The sequence below is a fragment of the Oncorhynchus masou genome, chromosome 23 (assembly GCF_036934945.1).
Source record: "Oncorhynchus masou masou isolate Uvic2021 chromosome 23, UVic_Omas_1.1, whole genome shotgun sequence".
In the NCBI taxonomy this organism is placed as follows: domain Eukaryota; kingdom Metazoa; phylum Chordata; class Actinopteri; order Salmoniformes; family Salmonidae; genus Oncorhynchus; species Oncorhynchus masou.
The window spans coordinates 9,617,220-9,637,336 of record NC_088234.1 but is presented as its reverse complement, the minus strand read 5'-3'; the positions used below and the strand labels follow the sequence as shown (position 1 = coordinate 9,637,336).

General features: G+C 40.2%; 1 protein-coding gene and 1 pseudogene across 1 annotated transcript; both read left to right on the top strand.

Annotated features, from left to right (window-relative positions):
- The first annotated feature begins 1,564 nt into the window (after positions 1-1,564).
- LOC135511242 (zinc finger protein 32-like) lies at positions 1,565-9,722 on the top strand (annotated as a pseudogene).
- A 6,561-nt stretch (positions 9,723-16,283) lies between these two features.
- On the top strand, positions 16,284-19,564 carry LOC135509906 (gastrula zinc finger protein XlCGF48.2-like). Its single transcript, XM_064930734.1, has 2 exons — positions 16,284-16,580; positions 17,974-19,564. The coding sequence occupies exons 1-2, from the start codon at positions 16,415-16,417 to the stop codon at positions 18,888-18,890; spliced, it is 1,083 nt and encodes a 360-aa protein (XP_064786806.1). The 5' UTR covers positions 16,284-16,414; the 3' UTR covers positions 18,891-19,564.
- Positions 19,565-20,117: the final 553 nt, after the last annotated feature.

The following is a 20,117-nucleotide window of genomic DNA, read 5'->3' as shown; positions in this document are numbered from 1 at the left end:
TTTTTCTATTGTATTATTGACTGTACGTTTGTTTTACTCCATGTGTAACTCTGTGTTGTTGCATGTGTCGAACTGCTTTGCTTTATCTTGGCCAGGTCGCAATTGTAAAAGAGAACTTGTTCTCAACTTGCCTACCTGGTTAAATAAAGGTGAAATAAAATAAAAATACTACAAGTTATTTCTCCCTCGCCCATCGTTATAACCAAGTTTTAACTAGCGCCATGCTGCTGTCAGCGAGCCAGCATAAACTATAGCCAGATGGGAAGGGCTCATCAGGACAACCGACTTGACGAACTGATCCAAATTCGTCTCAACGCGACTCTCAGCTGTGCGAAATACACCTCATCAATTTGGGCACCAGGCGGGTCCGTGTAGCTCACCGTTTCCCAAATTTGGTCATGGGGGTGCACGTTTTGGTTTTTACCCGAGCGCTACACAGTCGATTCAAATATTCAATGTTTGATGTTTCATTTGAATCAGCTGTCTAATGTTAGGGCAAAAACTCAAACGTGCACCACCTCTTGGGATTCACCAGGACCGAGTTTGGAAAACTCAATGCACTACTCAATGCAAACTCAATGCACTATTGTGTTTTCACATAGGAATGAATGTGTCACGTGATCAATGTCTTTGTCCATTCATAAAAAGTTACACATGCAGTATAGAACATTGGAGGGCATTATAGCAATTATAGTATTTACATAAAAAATATTTTTTAGTATAATAACTATTTTTCTGAGAATGCACACCAATACAGCATTATGGGTAAATTCAGAGGGTAGCTGATTTCTGGATTACAGTTCTACCAAGTATTCATACCGCTGACACACTTTCATGAGCTGTCTTGAATACAGCTTAACATATATAGAAGTCATTTTGTACACAGTCATACCTAGTTATAACCATAGGTGAATACATAATCTCCTGATAAGACAGGTGATCTGATCACTGATTCTGATCCTCTTCCACCCTCTGATTTTTGTTATATATTTTTTTATCTTTATTTAACTAGGCAAGTCAGTTCAAAACAAATTCTTATTTACAATGACAGCCTAGGAACAGTGGGTTAACTGCCTTGTTCAGGGGCAGAACAACAGATTTTTACCTTGTCAGCTCAGGGATTTGAACTTGCAACCTTTCGGTTACAAACCCAACACTCTAAACACTAGCCTACCCTGCCGCCCATTGTCTGATGACAAGCATTTAACATCTGCTAAACATGTACATATGTGACCAATAAAATGTGATTTAATTTCTTCATATTATTTCTTCATATTATGTTTCCGGGAAAAACCTGGATTCAAATATACATTTGCACACCTGTCTGTGTTTCACACCTGTTACACCTAGCTAATCAGCCTCGCAATACGGGAACCATGCATGCCTAGACATAAAAATGGCATCTATGAGTTAATCTGATACAGGGGAAGTAGATAAAGGGCTTCATTGCCAAAATCCTTAAGTATCCCTTTAAGCATTTACATGTTTAAAAAACAACAACATATTGTACAAATTCTTTGTAACATCCTCGAAATTGCAAACAATTTGTTTCATATCAAACGAAATGGATGACGTGGTACACAATTGTGCACACTTTTCGGGGACCCATTTTTGGTTCATGAGCACTACTTTTAAAACTCCTTTCTGAAAAAAATACAAAAGCTCTGGAGCATCACTTTAACATTGCGAACATGGTCAAGTTAGCTACATTATGTAGCTACATTATCCACCTTGACAAGGGTTAAGACATCAAAGAGATTCTGCATCACAGAGGAACAGTTACCAAAGGCTGGGAAGTGGAATGGACAAAAGAACAGCACCACGAGGATCTAAAGATAACCAAGGTGTTAAGAAACAGATTTGACGTCATCTTTTGATTGAAAAGTTGAGTAGTCAGTGGTGAAGCGTCACAAACTCGGGCAACCGGTAGCAGTTTCCCACGTGTAATTACGGAGGGAGGGTCGTTCCAAGTGAATCTTCATTCACAGTCTGACTCCCAACTCCAATAAAGCCAACAGCACACAAAGGCCCAATTTTGATCTCGGAATGGATAAGAATTGGGCTGTCCATGTAAATAAACACTGCCAAAGTCTGTTGGTGTGTTCAGGTTATTATATGTAACTCAGTTGGTAGAACATGGTGCTTGCAACGCCAGGGTTGTGGGTTTGAAACCGACAGGGGAGCAGTAGGAGACATTCTGCATAAGAGCATCTGCTAAATGACTGAAATGTAAACAGGACTTCCTGGTTGTTTGTTTTGTAAAGTCTCTCAGGTGATGAGGATGGTAAGATTGGTGTTATTGATACATTAAAACATGTTTATACTTTTAACAGAAAATGTCTCCTTCAATTTGTCCAAGAGTATTTATCAACCATTTTTACCTAATGCTGCTTATTAACCTCTATGGGATCGGTGTCCAGCTAATGATCCACCATTTATGACATTCCTGGGAGTGTGTAAACTTACATCTTTTATTACCATATCATTTTTGTATGTTATGTACATGAAAATGTATCAATTGACCAATTCGGGCACATTTTGGGAAGACTTTTGAACACTAATGCAATGGTTCATTGGATCAGTTAAACGTTGCACATACACTGCTGCCATCTAGTGGGCAAAATCTAAATTGTGCCTAGACTCCTTTTACATTTCAAAGATGATGGAGAAAAAAATTAAATAGAAAACGCATGTTTTTTTCTTTGTCTTATCTTTTACCAGACCTAATGTGTTATATTCTCCTACATTCATTTCACATTTTCTCAAACTTAAAAGTGTTTCCTTTCAAACGGTATCAAGAATCAGCATATCCTTTCTTCTGGTCCTGTGCTACAGGCCTTCTAGGCAGAGTTCCTCTGTCCAGTGGCTGTGCTCTTTTACCCATCTTAATCTTTTCTTTTTATTGGCCAGTCTGAGATATGGCTTTTTCTTTGCAACTCTGCCTAGAAGGCCAACATCCTGGAGTCGCCTCTTCACTGTTGACGTTGAGACTGGTGTTTTGCAGGTACTATTTAATGAAGCTGCCAGTTGAGGACTTGTGATAGTAGACATGCTAAACTGGTGAAAAAAGCACCCAATTATACTTGAATAAATGTAAAGATACCTTAATAAATAAGGATTCATGTAAAAGTGAAAGTCACCCAGTAAAAGTCTACAAGTATTTGGTTTTAAATATACTTAAGAATCGAAAGTAAGTGTAATTGCTAAAATATACTTTTGCTAAAATTTCACATTCTTTATACGAAGCAAAAAAGACGGCACTGTTGTCTTATTTAAATGTATTTACGGCGAGCCAGGAGAACACACCAACACTGACACTTGTGTTTAGTGAGTCTGCCAGATCAGAGACAGTAGGGATGACCAGGGATGTTCTCTTGATAAGTGCGTGAATTTCCCTGTCCTGCTAAGTATTCAAAATGTTTATTTATTTATTTTTATTTCACCTTTATTTAACCAGGTAGGCAAGTTGAGAACAAGTTCTCATTTACAATTGCGACCTGGCCAAAATGTAACGTATGCCTTTTTGGTGTCAGTGAAAATGTATGGAGTAAAAATGACGCTGTCATAAATATAAATAGTAAAGTACAAAGTATTTTGGGGTGGGTAAATACAGACAAATATGTTGATAAAAGTACCTTGTCCTGGAGAGATTTGCACAGTTATCAAAACATCATGCCAGGCTAAGCCTACACAAAACACAGCCCATATTTGAAGTGTTTCTAAAATCACCGTATGGGGGAAATGAATGGTGGTAACTCGTTTGGAACCATTTCCTTGTTTGACCGCTAGATTTGATGGGTTTTATGACTCATACTGTGGTTCCCTGGGTGTAGACGGGCTGCTGCTGTGCTCTGCTCATCATCAGATGGGGGAGGAGAGGAGGTAGGTGGCCCACGTGGGTAACTGATTAATACAAAATTACAATACAAAAACTGCGTATTAAATACATGTGACTGGTCATTTGTTTGAGTCAGAGGCCCAAGATGCAAAAATTATATTTTTTAAATGTATCATTCTAAGTTTTTATCCAACCACAGGAGCCCACTCTCAATGTTCAAAATATACCGAAGAGCATAATTTAGCCACAAAGGATCAATAGTTTCTAAAAAAGACCTGTGGATTAAGTTTTATCACAAGTGCATACAGGTATCAGTACCAGTCAAAAGCTTGGACACACCTACACATTCCAGGGTTTTTCTTTATTTTTTACTATTTTCTACATTGTAGAATAATAGTGAAGATGTCAAAACTATGAAATAACACATATGGAATCAAATGGTGGTCACACCAGGTATTGAATGGTTTTCTGATCCACGACCCTACCCTTTGGGCCTCCTGAGTGGCGCGGTGGTGTAAGGCACTGCATCTCAGTGGGCGGTCGCACAATTGGCCCAACGTCATCCGGATTTGGTTTGGGTAGGCCGTCATTGTAAATAAGAATTTTTTCTTAACTGACTTGCCTAGTTAAATAAAGGTTACATTTTATATATATTTTTTAAACTTTTAAGATAGCTGTGATCAACAGATGTATTCCCAGTCATGTGAAATCCATAGATTAGGACCTAATTAATTATTTCAATTGACTGATTTCTTTATATGAACTGTATCTCAGTATAATCTTAGAAATTGTTGCATGTTGCGTTTTATATTTTTGTTCTGTGTAGTGCTAATGACAGCCTGCAGTACCCCGGTCGGCCTTCAACTGGAGTTACTCAATGAAAGGGGGCAGCATAGAGCTCGTCTGCAACGTCATTTTCTGGAGTAGTTCAAACTGCACATGTCGTGTTTGTCTGTATAGCAGAGTGGCGCAGCGGAAGCGTGCTGGGCCCATAACCCAGAGGTCGATGGATCGGAACCATCCTCTGCTATTTGTTTATCTTTAGAACAGCTTTACACAGACCTGGCAGAGGGTGCCTTTGTCAGATCAAGAGCAAAATGGATTGAAGAGGGGGAAGGGAAACACTAGTTACATTTTTTGCACTTGAAAAGAGAAACTACAAAAAGAAAATCTATAACTCAAAATTAATGATGTGTTATGCAAAGATCCCATTACAATATCAATAGTTGTCAATTCCTTTTATGAAAACCTTTACAACTCTCAATTTCAGGAAGATGGTTGTGAAAGCTACATTCGCCACATTCAGAATTATGTCCCTGTCATTGAGGATAATTTCCACTCAGTTTGCGATTCAACTCTGTCAATTGAAGAAATTAGAGAGGCTCTGAATTCAAATGAAAAAAGAAGGGAAATCTCCTGGCCCTGATGGCCTGTCAGTTGAATTCTATAGACAGTTTTGGAAGTTACTAGAACACACTATTTTTAATGTTTCAATATTGCATTGAAAAGGGTGAAATGGTCTCCACTATGAAACTGGGCCTTATTTCACTGATTCCGAAGCCTGATAAAGACCTTTCTGTCATTGACAATTGGAGACCAATTACTTTATTAAATGTTGATTACAAATGGATTACTCTGGTTTATGCCAAAAGATTAAAGAAAAGACTAGATACCATTATCAATGAGACTCAAACAGGATTTATGAAGGGCCGTCACATAGACTCTAACATTTGTTTAGTGATATCTAGGTCTTCTGTGAAAAAGAAGTTGAGAATCTAACTCACTTGGTCTTTGAATATAAATTTGTGTCAGAATTTTGGGAAAACCTTACAGAATACTTATTTACCATTATGAACACTGCCCATGTTTTTGACATGAAGGATTTAATATGTTACTGTTGCAATGATAACAAGACCATTGAATTTGTGATTTTTTTTTATTCTTGTTTACAAATACTTTATACATAAAGTATTTGAAAAATTCCAGAATTCTATACCAAAAATACAGAATGTTTATTTAATTTAATTATCTGGTTAAGACTGTATCCCTAGTGAATAACAATAAGAATAACATCTTCCTGAATCTTTATAATTATTTTTTTTAGAGTGAATACAATTGCACTAGAATTGTTTATTTATTATTTTTATATATTTTTTGTATGTTTTAGTATTTTCTTGTTAATACCTGTGTTTTGTTTTGTTAGACACGTTTGATGTAGCAATGTAAGTTGCTACATAAAATTAAACATGTGTCTGGAAGAGGCTTCGCGGACACGCCTGGTGCCCAAATTGATGACATGTCATGCAACACGAGTCGAATCGAGTGGAGATGAACGGATTCAGTTCTGTCAGTGCTCCTGATGAGCCCTTCCCAGCTAGCTAGTTTATGCTTGTGGCTGGAAACTTTTTGAATTTGAAACCTGTCGTTCGAAGTTTGGACTTGGGAAAGTGTTCAGAAACATTCAGTTTATATCGGAGTAATTGTTTTGTTTTTCGGCTGGAATCAAGTCAAGTTGGCAACCACCTTAATATAACGCTGTTGTACTGATCATTCACACCGGCTTGTCATAATGTTATCTAATTGTCACGGTGACATCCACATAGTGACCAATACTACCTCTTGTATTTACTTCGCCACCATGGCCTTTTTTTTGCCTTTACCTCCCTTATCTCACCTCATTTGCTCACATTGTATATATACTAATTTTTCTATTGTATTATTGACTGTACGTTTGTTTTACTCCATGTGTAACTCTGTGTTGTTGCATGTGTCGAACTGCTTTGCTTTATCTTGGCCAGGTCGCAATTGTAAAAGAGAACTTGTTCTCAACTTGCCTACCTGGTTAAATAAAGGTGAAATAAAATAAAAATACTACAAGTTATTTCTCCTTCGCCCATCGTTATAACCAAGTTTTAACTAGCGCCATGCTGCTGTCAGCGAGCCAGCATAAACTATAGCCAGATGGGAAGGGCTCATCAGGACAACCGACTTGATGAACTGATCCAAATCCATTCGTCTCAACGCGACTCTCAGCTGTGCGAAATACACCTCATCAAATTGGGCACCAGGCGGGTCCGTGTAGCTCAGCGTTTCCCAAATTTGGTCATGGGGGTTCACGTTTTGGTTTTTACCCGAGCGCTACACAGTCGATTCAAATATTCAATGTTTGATGTTTCATTTGAATCAGCTGTCTAATGTTAGGGCAAAAACTCAAACGTGCACCACCTCTTGGGATTCACCAGGACCGAGTTTGGAAAACTCTGGCACAGCCCATGAGACGCCATCTTAACCGGCTTCATTTGGCTTCAATGCACTATTGTGTTTTCACATAGGAATGAATGTGTCACGTGATCAATGTCTTTGTCCATTCATAAAAAGTTACACATGCAGTATAGAACATTGGAGGGCATTATAGCAATTATAGTATTTACATAAAAAATATTTTTTAGTATAATAACTATTTTTCTGAGAATGCACACCAATACAGCATTATGGGTAAATTCAGAGGGTAGCTGATTTCTGGATTACAGTTCTACCAAGTATTCATACCGCTGACACACTTTCATGAGCTGTCTTGAATACAGCTTAACATATATAGAAGTCATTTTGTACACAGTCATACCTAGTTATAACCATAGGTGAATACATAAGCTCCTGATAAGACAGGTGATCTGATCACTGATTCTGATCCTCTTCCACCCTCTGATTTTTATTATATATTTTTTATCTTTATTTAACTAGGCAAGTCAGTTCAAAAAAATTCTTATTTACAATGAAAGCCTAGGAACAGTGGGTTAACTGCCTTGTTCAGGGGAAGAACAAGAGATTTTTACCTTGTCAGCTCGGGGATTTGAACTTGCAAACCCAACACTTTAAACACTAGCCTACCCTGCACCGTCCACAGATGTACCCTCCACTGTCCACGGATATACCCTCCACCCCCTGATATACCCTCCACCCTCCACGGATATACCCTCCACCCCCTGATATACCCTCCACCCACGGATATACCCTCCACCCACGGATATACCCTCCACCGTCCACAGATATACCCTCCACCATCCACGGATATACCCTCCACCCACGGATATACCCTCCACCCTCCACAGATATACCCTCCACCCACGGATATACCCTCCACCCTCCACACCCTCCGACGTGGGAATATCTTTGCCTAATGGGCATAGCCACAGCTGGGTAAATAAGTCACAAAGTGGACTAGTGTTATACTGGTAAAGTGAAATACAATCGAGGTCTGGAACCTGGCCCTGACTGGCCCTGGCTGTTTGAACTCTATGTAGATCATAGAAATCTGTAAATCACCTGTAATTCCCTCCAGACTGTGTTAAGCCGTGGCATACTAAGTTTATCTTTTGTGTTCATGAAATTATTTCTGAGTGATATGAAAGTAAGAGTTTCTAAGGTTGCCGAAACCGTATTGCACAGGAGGGTTATTGACGGTTAGACAGTGTCTGCTAGCTATCTGCACTCAGGCATGTCTAAAGGCTGTGTCGATCATAGACATTCATGTCAATAAAGTTATTTAAAATGAGTTTTACTCATGGAGTTTTATAGTTCACATGTACGATTCAAGTGTTCTATTTAATTCTGTGATATATTGATAACCTCATCCCCTCTCTTTCCCTCCAGACTCCCTGCAGCTCCCTGTCTAAGAAGAGGAGGTTCCCCCTGAGCAGCAGCACTGTGAGCAGGAGTGGAGCCGCAGTCTGGGGCAGAAGGACCCAGAGACCAAACAGATTAAAGAGGAACAGAAGGACCCAGGACCCCCACAGATTATAGAGGACGAAGAGGCACTCATGACCAATCAGTAGGAAGGGCAGGTTCAATGGCTGGAGCCTGACATCATCAATTTCACTCCTTCCTGTGTGAAAAGGGAATGTGATCAGGACCCACTTTGGTCCTTGACTCTTCCCCAAACCCAGACAGTGGATCACAGAGAGAGTGACTCTAAACCAGTGGATCCTGAACCTTTCGGCACTGTGAACCACCTAAGGGGTTTTTACATTCCCTGTGACCCTCCAGATAATCAAAACAATGCCTACAGCCACAGTTCAGCCATAAGCAGTGACCCAGTAGAATTTGACAGCAGCCCACCAATGGATCCCAACCCAACATTGGAACTGAACCCAGCAATGGGGGAACCCTGCCCCTTTTGTGGCAAGACATTCAAACAAAAAGGATATCTGTCCATGCACATGAGGATTCACACAGGAGAGAAATCTTTTAGATGTGGTGACTGTGGGAAGAGCTTTATTCAGAAGGGGGACCTAAGGAGACATATCCTGACTCACACAGGAGAGAAACCATTCAGCTGTAATTTTTGCTGTGAAAGCTTCAATCGGAAAGGGGACCTAAGGAGACATATACTGACTCACACAGGAGAGAAACCATTTAGCTGTAATTTTTGCTGTGAAAGCTTAAATCGGAAAGGGGACCTAAGGCGACATATCCTGACTCACACAGGAGAGAAACCATTTAGCTGTAATTTTTGCTGTGAAAGCTTCAATCGGAAAGGGGACCTAAGGCGACATATCCTGACTCACACAGGAGAGAAACCATTTAGCTGTGGTGACTGCGGTAAAGGCTTCGTTCGCAAGGAGCATCTAATTGTACATATACGGACTCACACAGGAGAAGTGTCAGTCTCAAGCAGAACCTAACCATGCAGAAACTCACATGGGAGAAATAATTTAGTTGTTGTGACTGTGGGAAAGGTTTCAATCGCAAGGAGCACCTAACTAAACATAGATTCACACTGGAGAGAAATAACATGGCAGCTCAGTCTGGTAAAAGATTCACTCTGGAGACACATCTGTTGAAGCATATGGATAATATCCACAAAGAGAGAAAAGTACAACAATAAAATAACAATAACAAGGTGATATACAGAGGGTACCGGTACTGACTCAATGTGTGGGGGTACAGGTTAGTTGAGGTCATTTGTACATGTAGATAATAGTCCGGGTGGCAATTTGATTAATTGTTCAGCAGTCTTATGACTTGGGGGTAGAAGCTGTTAAGGAGCCATTTGAACCTAGACTTGGCGCTCCGGTACTGCTTGCCGTGCGGTAGCAGAGAGAACAGTGTATGACTTGGGGGACAATATTTTGGGGCCTACCTCTGACACCGCCTAGTATATAGGTCCTGGATGGCAGGAAGCTTGGCCTCAGTGATGTACTGGGCTGTACGCACTACCCTCTGTAGCGCCTTGCGGTCAGATGCCAAGCAGTTGCCATACCAGGAGGTGAAGCAACTGGTCGGGATGCTCTCGATGGTGCAGCTGTATAAATACACATTTCCCCCATACATTGAGGAGACTCTCTCCATGCAGACACTGTTATTTTTGGATGTGGCATTTTGTGGCTTGTTTGTTTTGGCACCTCTCAACACCCCTCATTATCACCATCTATGCACACAACCACTCACTTACACTACTAATTACTGACTACAGACACCGTTGTTAATTGTCTATAGTTTACTTTAGTTAATAAATATATTTTTGCTATTTGTTATCTCCACATTGTCTCCCTCTTTGTTACGGGCTACGAGCCGGTTTGTGACAAAAGGTCATGCTCACATCGGCTACGGAGAGCGTGATCACACAGTTGTCCGGAACAGCTAGTGCTCTCATGCATGCTTCAGTGTTGCTTGCCTTGAAGCGAGCATAAAAGGCATTTAGCCCGTCTGGTAGGCTCGCGTCACTGGGCAGCTCGCGGCTGGGTTTCCCTTTGTCGTCTGTAATAGTTTGCAAGCCCTGTCACATCTGATGAGCATCAGAGCCAAAGTAGTAGGATTCAATCTTAGTCATGTATTGACACTTTGCTTGTTTGATGGTTTGTCTGAGGGCATATTGGGATTTCTTCTAAGCGCCCGGATTAGTGTCCCGCTCCTTGAAAGAGGCAGCTCTAGCCTTTAGCTCGGTGCGGATGTTGCCTGTAATCTATGGTTTCTGGTTGGGATATTTACATACAGTCACTGTGGGGACGACGTGGTCGATGTACTTATTGATGAAGCAGGTGACTGAGGTGCTATACTTCTCAATGCCATTGGATGAATCCCAGAACATATTCCACTCTGTGTTAGCAAAACAGTCCTGTAGGGTAGCATCGCGTCATCTTACCACTTCCGTATTGAGTGATTCACTGGTACTTCCTGCTTTAGTTTTTGCTTGTAAGCAGGAATCAGGAGGATAGAATTATGGTCAGATTTGCCAAAAGGAGGGCGAGTGAGAACTTGTGAGTTAATGTTGTAAAACATTGTATATAAATAAAGTTTAGTTTGAATGATGAGGTAATGATCAAGCAGTATAGATTGTTGTAGGACATTCACAGTTCTGCTATACAAAGTCTGTTTAATTTTCCCTTCATTAGAAAAAGGAATATCTGGTTGTTTGATTGGGAATGTCTCCAAGGTGATGACAATGGTTGGGATGATGTAATTGATCCATGAAAATAAAGAACATTCCAGAAAAGGTCTCCTTGCTATTGTCCAAGAGTATTTCTCATAAATTCTGACTTAATGCTGCTCATTCATGATATTTATTTAATATTGTATAAAGTAATGATATACTGTCAACTCCTGAGGAGGAAGAGATTATCACAGATCATCCTATACTTATGATAAGGTCTATGCAATTCTGGATCCTTGGGAGGGCCCTACCCCATTGAAGTTGACATCTAAAATGGTTAGGTTTATGGTTGTGGTTAAGGTTAGATTTAGGGTTTTGATTAGGGACAGCCCAAGGATCCCGGATAGCATTTGATAACCATTGTTTTTATTAATCGTTTCCCTTACCTACTGGCCTGTAGGCTGCCTTGCGCAGTACTAAACTCCCATCCAGCAGGCACATGTCATATGTTTCTGGGTTCGTCACCCACAAGAACAAAATATTTCCTACGTTTGCTTAACTGTATACGGAAGTAGGATTAAAAACTAGTTTGTTTTGATTTTGCATTTGGCAAATCTCATTCGACTGAAAATGTCTAAACTACAGTTGTTGCGTGTGTTTTTAAATGAGCGTTTAATGGCGGCTGCTGTAGAGATTTTTCGGGGCAGTTGAGAAAACGGTAGTGGAGTGCCAGGAGGAGAATGATCGGCTACGGAGACTGCTGGGATCACACCGGAGATACAACTATGTAAAATAGGTTTGTATGTAGATCTACTGATAGCTAGCTATAGTTCTACTTAATTGATTGTTAAAATGTATCAAATGGTTATCAGTTAAGTTATTTTTCAACGTAGCATGAATGGATAAAAAAACAACATAAAAACCAGGAAGTGATTTGAAATTATAATTTAAAATTGACTACGTTGAAAAGTAATTGAAAATATTCTTCTTTGCAATTATTGAATTGGAATTATAGTTTACCTAGCCTTGAATTTAGAAGGGCTTAAAAATGTACTCTAACCCCGAGGTCTAAAGTCTGTATAGCAGAGGAGGCTGGTGGGAGTAACTATAGGAAGACATTTTTCATTACTGGGCAGGGGCACTTGGGAACCAGGATGACCCACTTGCAAATAAATTCATTACAAATCCAACAATGTGATTTTCTGGATTTTTTTCTTCTAATTTTGTCTGTCATAGCTGAAGTGTACCTATGATGAAAATTACAGGCCTCTCTCAACTTTTTAAGTGGGAGAACTTGCACAATTGGTGGCTGACTAAATACTTTTTACCCCACTGTAAGTATTCACACCCCTGAGGGAATACATGTTAGAACCACCGTTGGAGGCGATTACAGCTGTGAATTTTTCTGAGTAAGTCTCTAAGAGCTTTGCACACCTAGATTGTACAATATTTGCACTTTTTTTTTTTATTCTTCAGGCTCTGTCAAGTTGGTTGTTGATCATTGCTAGACAGCCATTTTTGAGTCTCTCCATAAAGTTTAAAATGTCCCTTGCCAATGGCAATCATACCCATAACATGATGCAGCCACAAACATGCTTATTAAGACTGGTACTCAGTGATGTGTTGTGTTGGATTTGCCCCAAACACTTTGAATTCAGGACATAAAGTGAATTTCTTTGCCACCACATTGTTTTGCAGTAATACTTTAGTGCTTTATTGTAAACAGGATTATATTATAATATTTTGTACAATTTTTATTCTCTACAGGCTTCCTTCTTTTCACTCATTTAGGTTAGTTTTGTGAGTAACTACCATTTTGTTGGTCCATCCTCAGTTTTCTTCTATCATAGCCAGTAAACCATTGTAGCTGTTTTAAAGTCACCATTGGCCTCATGGTGAAATCCCTGAGTGGTTTCCTTCCTCTCCGGCAACTGAGTTAGGAAGGACGCCTGTATCTTTCTATTGACACACGATCAAAAGTCCAATTAAGTACTTCACCATGCTCAAAGGGATATCCAATGTCTGCTTTTTGAATTTTTACCCATCTACCAACAGGGGACCTTTTTGTAAGGCATTGACAAACCTACGTCTTTGTGGTTATATCTGTGCTTGAAATTCAGTGCTCGACTGCAGGACCTTACAAATAATAGTATGTGTGGGGTACAGAGATTATGTAGTCATTAAAAATATATATGTTAAACACCGATATTGAACACAGTCCAATCCATGCAACTTATTATGTGACTTTTTAAGCACATTGTTACTCCTGAACTTATAAAGGCTTGCCATAATAAAAGGTTTGAGTATTTATCAACTCAAGACATTTCATCCTTTAATTTGGATTAATTTGTAAACATTTCTAAAAACATAATTCCACTTTGACATTATGGGGTGTTTTGTGTGACACAGGACTGAGTTTGGTAAAAACTGGGTTAATAAACTATATTTTTTTTTTTACTGAACTAAAATCAACCCTGATGCTTTTCAAGGCTGTAAAAATAACCTCTGCTCCTCCTCTCCTTCACCTCCAGACTCCCTGCAGCTCTCTGTCTCTGTCGAGGAGGTTCCCCCTGAGCAGCAGCACCATGAGTAGGTGTGGAGCCCCAATCTGGGGAAGGAGGACCCAGGGCCCAAACAGATTAAAGAGGAACAGGAGGAAGTCAGGGCCAGTCAGGAGGAAGAGCAGCTTCAAGGGCTGGAGGCTGATATCATGGAGTTCATATTCACTCCTTCCTGTGTAAAAAGTGAATGTGATCAGGAGGACCCACTTCAGCCCTTGACTCTTCCCCAAACCCAGACTGTGGAGAACAGAGAGAGTGACTCTAAACCAGTGGATCTCAAACCTTTTGGCACTGTGACCCACCTAAAGGGTTTTGACATTCCCTGTGAGCCTCCATATAATTCATACAGCCACAGCTCAGCCGTAAGCAGCAACCCAGTTGGACTTGACAGCAGACCACCATCAGATCCCAACCCCACATCAGATCCCAACCCCACATCAGATCCCAACCCATCAATGGGGGAACACGGTTCCCGAATCCAGCAGCGCCTGAGACAGCGTTTTCCACCACCATCAATAAAACACAAAATAATGGAATAATTATTTAATATATAACTGGGCATGTCAGTTAAGAACAAATTCTTATTTACAATTACGGCCTACCAGCACAGGGGCAGAAGGACAGGTTTTTACCTTGTCAGCTTGGGGATTTGATCCACCAACCTTTCAGTTACTGGTCTAACGCTCTAACGCTCTAACCTCTAGGCTACTTGATGCCCCACGATCCTGCCAAGAGGGTTCCAAACACTTGTAGGATCTCTGCCAAAGCGCATTGAAGCTGTTCTTGCTCAACGCCCTGTTAAGACATGTTATGTTGGTGTTTCCTTTATTCTCGCAGTTACCTGTCATTTCTATAACGAAAAAGAAGAAGAATCTTTGTGTTCTTAGATCGTAATTATAGTTGATATGATGCTCTTCCATGTCCAAGGTTTGTGGCTTTGATGAATAAATAATATCTATTTTTTTTAACTTTAAGTCAGATGTTTACATGTCATGTTACGTATAACCTCGTCCCCAGCCTTGAATTGCTGGCGTATAGAGCCTTGTGACACTGTGGGACAGTTTGGAATTTAGGGGGTGTGGATCTACTGAGTGACATGCTAATCAATTCCAATTCTGAGCGAATCACACGACTATGAGGTGCGGCTCTAAATCGAGGTGGTAGAGGGACGGAGCGGAGGGACGGAGTGAAAACCATTTCTAAGATGCGCACTTTCGGATTTTCCGAACTCACTCTATGTTTTAATCACTTGAAACTCCCCAATGGGAATAAATGAATGGTGAACAAACGATTGGAACCATTTCCGTGTTTGACCACTTTCAATCAATAGAATAATATAAGACGAGTTAAAAAAAAAGAAAAAAAAGAGATGGGTATCGGAATACAAATGTCAATAACGTCAACAACATTCAACAATAACAAAAAGTTCATTTTGAGTATGAGTATGATTTGACCGCTTATGACAACATCACTGTGGCACAATAATGTAGGAAGGTCACAGGTCTGTTGTTCAAAGTCTGTGGATGTTTTCACGGCATTAGGAATTTGTCGTTTGTTTTTGAAGTCTCTCAAAGGGGGGGGGATGACAGAATGTTCTGACTGATGTTACATGCATTTAAAGAAATCTTTCTTTCCACCCATCTTCTCATCCATATCCACCCGTCTTCTCATCCATTTCCACCCGTCTTCTCATCCATTTCCACCCGTCTTCTCATCCATTTCCACCCATCTTCTCATCCATTTCCACCCGTCTTCTCATCCATTTCCACCCGTCTTCTCATCCATTTCCACCTGTCTTCTCATCCATTTCCACCTAATGCTGCTCATTCATAGTATTGTTTGAATATTTGGGGAAATAATTATATACATTTGAATCCCGATGAGTGCATTTAAAAAATACATATATATAAATGCAAACTCTGTTTAAGTGAACGACAGTGTTTTTCCAGTCCCAATTCAATATCATTCTTCATAATATCCTCTTGATAACTGCATTCTCTGGTTTTGTGCACGCTGTCACATCAGTCCCAAGCAAGTGCTATTGTCAGGAGTGTTACAATGTGTTGTCTTTCCATTCAGTTCATACAAGGATTTAACATCTTAGATCACCCTATTACGTATTCTAAATACCCCCCCTCCATGTAGTTATCTATTTCCATTATCACTTGTCTGTACCTCGAAGTAAAATCCGTGGTTGTATACATAAATCATATTGATACATTTCAAATATACTTTCAAGAAAACATCTCCTTGCATTTTTGTCCAAGATTATTTCTCCTAAATTCTGACCTATAATGGTGCTCATTCATGACATTTGATGTAATGCTGTATAGAGTAATGATATACAGACGACTCCTCATGATGAATTGAGATCACCCTATACTTATGAACACCACTGTCTGTCATCATGTCGTTATGGTTTCTCTTTGCCACTAGTCTGTAGGCTGTTTTGAACAGTATTAAACTCCCATTCAGCTGGCGGCGCTGTTGTGCGTTCCCAAGTCTGCCACCCACTAGAGCGAAGGAGTTTTAAAACATTCCTTGACTTAAACACGGAAGTAGGTTTGGAAACGAGTTTACATTTTCTAGTATAGAAACACATACTGACTGAACTGAATTGGCTACACAAAGCTCATTTGTCTGAAAATGGCTGAACTACAATTGTTGCGTGTGTTTTTGAATGAGCGTTTAACGGCGGCTGCTGTGGAGATTTTCGGGGCAGTTGAGAAAACGGTAGTGGAGTACCAGGAGGAGAATGATCGACTACGGAGACTGCTGCGGATCACACCGGAGATACAACTATGTAAAATAGGTAAGACTCAGTGGCTGTCGGTGCCATTTAAGATGAAGGAGGACTATTATTGGGATTTATGCGCATTGGCTTATTTCTGTTACAGCATATTGGATGAGTCATTCATATTCCATTCCCCCAGCTCAATGTAACATCGATATGTTTAAGCTACTACATAATACTCACATGTCACCTATACCCATCATGAGGTTGCTACAACCTAGCCTATGAATGAATGGAAGTTGACAAAATAGGTGCACACAGAACTAGAGAAAAAAATTGAGGCGACACATGGACAGACAGTGACGCATAAAATACCACCTTGCCTGCATCTACCTTATCTAGGGCGCAATCATTAGTCCAACAGTTGAAAACGAGAGTTTCTATTGGACAAATTCAGTTAAGTTTATCCTTGTTCCGTTTGGCCCAGCATTGGCCGGGGTAGGCAGTCCTTGTAAAATAAGAATGTGTTCTTAACTGACTTGCCTAGTTAAATAAAGGTAAAATACAATAAAGTATGTCAATCTACTGGTAGGGATATAATTCTGCTCAATTAGTAAACTGGTTAGGCAAATAGAGATCACCATTTAACAAAAAAAAAATGTAATAAATAGTTTAATGTTTCTAATGTTCATTTATCTACCAAGCTAGCTAAACAACTAATTGCTCTCTCCATTTATTTATCTTTATAAATAATTTATATGGCAATTTGGCTTTAAGCTGTGTAGCCTTTAAGATAAAATGAACCAATAAACAATTCATATGTATGATTAAATTGTGGTCTGTGTCATGCAATTTGAAATGGCTAGCTGAGAGAACTCGACTCCACCATATATACATCAGTTGTGTTTAGTGCCGGCGGAGTCTACCTCCGATTACGTCGTCACTTACTGTATCAGTCCAAACTGTAAAAATGTCCATTCTTTAATGCCTACCTTGTACCTGTGTTTGACCTTGTAACTATAACCCGGAAGGTTGCAATTTCAAACCCCCAAGCTGACACGGTACAAATCTGTCGTTCTGCCCCTGAACAGGCAGTTAACCCACTGTTCCTAGGCCGTCATTGAAAATAAGAATTTGTTCTTAACTGACTTGCCTAGTTAAATAAAGGTAACATTTAAAAAAATAATAATCTTTGTGTGCTTTAATCCGTAGTTCAAACGTTAATAAATGTATAATAAATATAGTTAAGACCACCATTATGTGGTTTAAAAATCTTGGAATGTATAATTTCAAAGAAGAAGCATTTTGATATTTGACATTCAATTAAATGCATGAAGTCCCACCAAAATGTCTGGATTCCATGGGTTTTCTTATTATACAATTGTTTACGTGTCATTTTTTACCTTTTATCAATTTTAACTACCGTTGCTACTGTATAGATGACCTCTGCTCCTCCTCTCCTTCCCTCCAGACTCACTGCAGCTGTCTGTCTCTGAAGAGGACGTTCCCCCTGAGCGGCAGCATTGTGAGCAGGAGTGGAGCCCCAGTCTGGTGCAGAAGGACCCAGAGATCACACTGATTAAAGAGGAACAAGAGGAAGTCAGGACCAGTCAGGAGGAAGAGCAGCTTCAAGGGCTCTTTGATATGAATTACTCCATATTCACTCCTTCCTGTTTGAAAAATGAATGTGATCAGAAGGACCCACTTCCGTCCTTGACTCTTCCCCAAAACCAGACTGTGGATAACAGAGAGCGTGAATCTGAACCAGTGGATCCTAAACCTTTTGGCACTGTGTCCCACCTAAGGGGTCTTGACATTCCCTGTGACCCTCCAGATAATCTTCTGAACAATGCCTCCAGCTACAGTTCAGCCATAAGCAGCAACCCAGTAGGACTTGACAGAAGTCTACCATTTGATCTCAACCCACCATTCGGGGAAAACTCTTCCAAACTCAGCACCACGTCTAGAATAACTCACCACTGCCATGACTGTGGTGAAACGTTTGCTCTGAAAGCTGAACTGCAGAGGCACGTGACTCTCCCCAAAAAGAGACCCTGCGAATGCAGCTTCTGCAAAAAACGCTACAACTCCACCTGTAAACTGAAGGCCCATGTCCGACTCTGTCATGGTGGGAAACACTGCACCTGCCCCTTTTGTGGCAAGACCTTCAAACAAAAAGGACATCTGTCCACTCACATGAGAATCCACACAGGAGAGAAACCATTTACCTGTGGTTACTGTGGGAAGAGCTTTATTCAGAAGGGGGACCTAAGGAGGCACATACTGACTCACACAGGAAAGAAACCATTTAGCTGTTGTTACTGTGGTAAAGGCTTCATTCGCAAAGAGCACCTAACTGCACATGTACGGACTCACACAGGAGAGTAATCACATGGCTACTTACATGGTCTGTGGTAAAATAATATTAATTCAGAAGGTAAACCTGCTGACGCATGTGAAAAACAGAATGAAAACACAAAGGAGAAAGAAAATTAGGACAAAGATCTCCTATCAGAAGATGGGGATTAAAATGGAGGATGTGAACAACACTCTTAGGAAAGCAAAGAAAGACAGGACAAAGATCTCCTATCAGAAGATGGGGATTAAAATGGAGGATGTGAACAACACTCTTAGGAAAGCAAAGAAAGACAGGACAAAGATCTCCTATCAGAAGATGGGGATTAAAATGGAGGATGTGAACAACACTCTTAGGAAAGCAAAGAAAGACAGGACAAAGATCTCCTATCAGAAGATGGGGATTAAAATGGAGGATGTGAACAACACACTTAGGGAAGCAAAGAAAGACAGGACAAAGATCTCCTATCAGAAGATGGGGATTAAAAGGCAGGATGTGAACAACACTCTTAGGAAAGCAAAGAAAGACAGGACAAAGATCTCCTATCAGAAGATGGGGATTAAAATGGAGGATGTGAACAACACTCTTCGGACAGCAAAGCTACTCTGGATCATTCCTGCTGTGGGTTTCAGATAAATAGAAACATGATGGATTTACTTTAGTAAAAATGTTTTGTGTAAATATAGTTTTGATTTGAATTAAAACATTTGATAATGAACAAACAGTAGTGCCTGTATTATGGGAATCTCACAGATCTGCTGTTCAAAGTCTTGATGTTTTCACGTCATTAGAAACAGGAATATCTGGTTATGTGTAGTAGGGTTGTTATGGTGACCGTATTACCGCCACACCAGCAGTCACGAGTCACGAAGGCAGTCAAATTCCACCTGACCGCTTAGTCACGGTAATTAGGCTTCTCCAAGCTCTGATGCTGCTGATGGTCATTAGTAGTCTACCAAACTGGCTAACTGCCTGGTACTCAGCACTCTATTGTCCCTCTAATCACTCTGACATCAATGCACATGTATTCGAAAATTGAATCAAACATTTCATGAGAGCCCATGTTGCGCAATATGCCAATAAGCTAAGCAATTGCGGGAGAAAACGGAGTGATTGCGTCTACCAAAAAGAGGAGGATCCCATCAGCTTTCCATAGGCTAGGCCTACTATTTATTTTTTAAACTTTCCTAATATTAACCACATTGCTTATATTTATAACGGGAGTATAGCCTACCTGGCTGCCATGAAAATAAACCCCT

Bases quoted from the DNA above. Each gene is read 5' to 3' on its own strand.
- LOC135509906 (XM_064930734.1), top strand. From the start codon at position 16,415: ATGGCTGAACTACAATTGTTGCGTGTGTTTTTGAATGAGCGTTTAACG. The intron at 16,581-17,973 runs GTAAGACTCAGT...CCTTCCCTCCAG, and splicing joins GATACAACTATGTAAAATAG to ACTCACTGCAGCTGTCTGTC.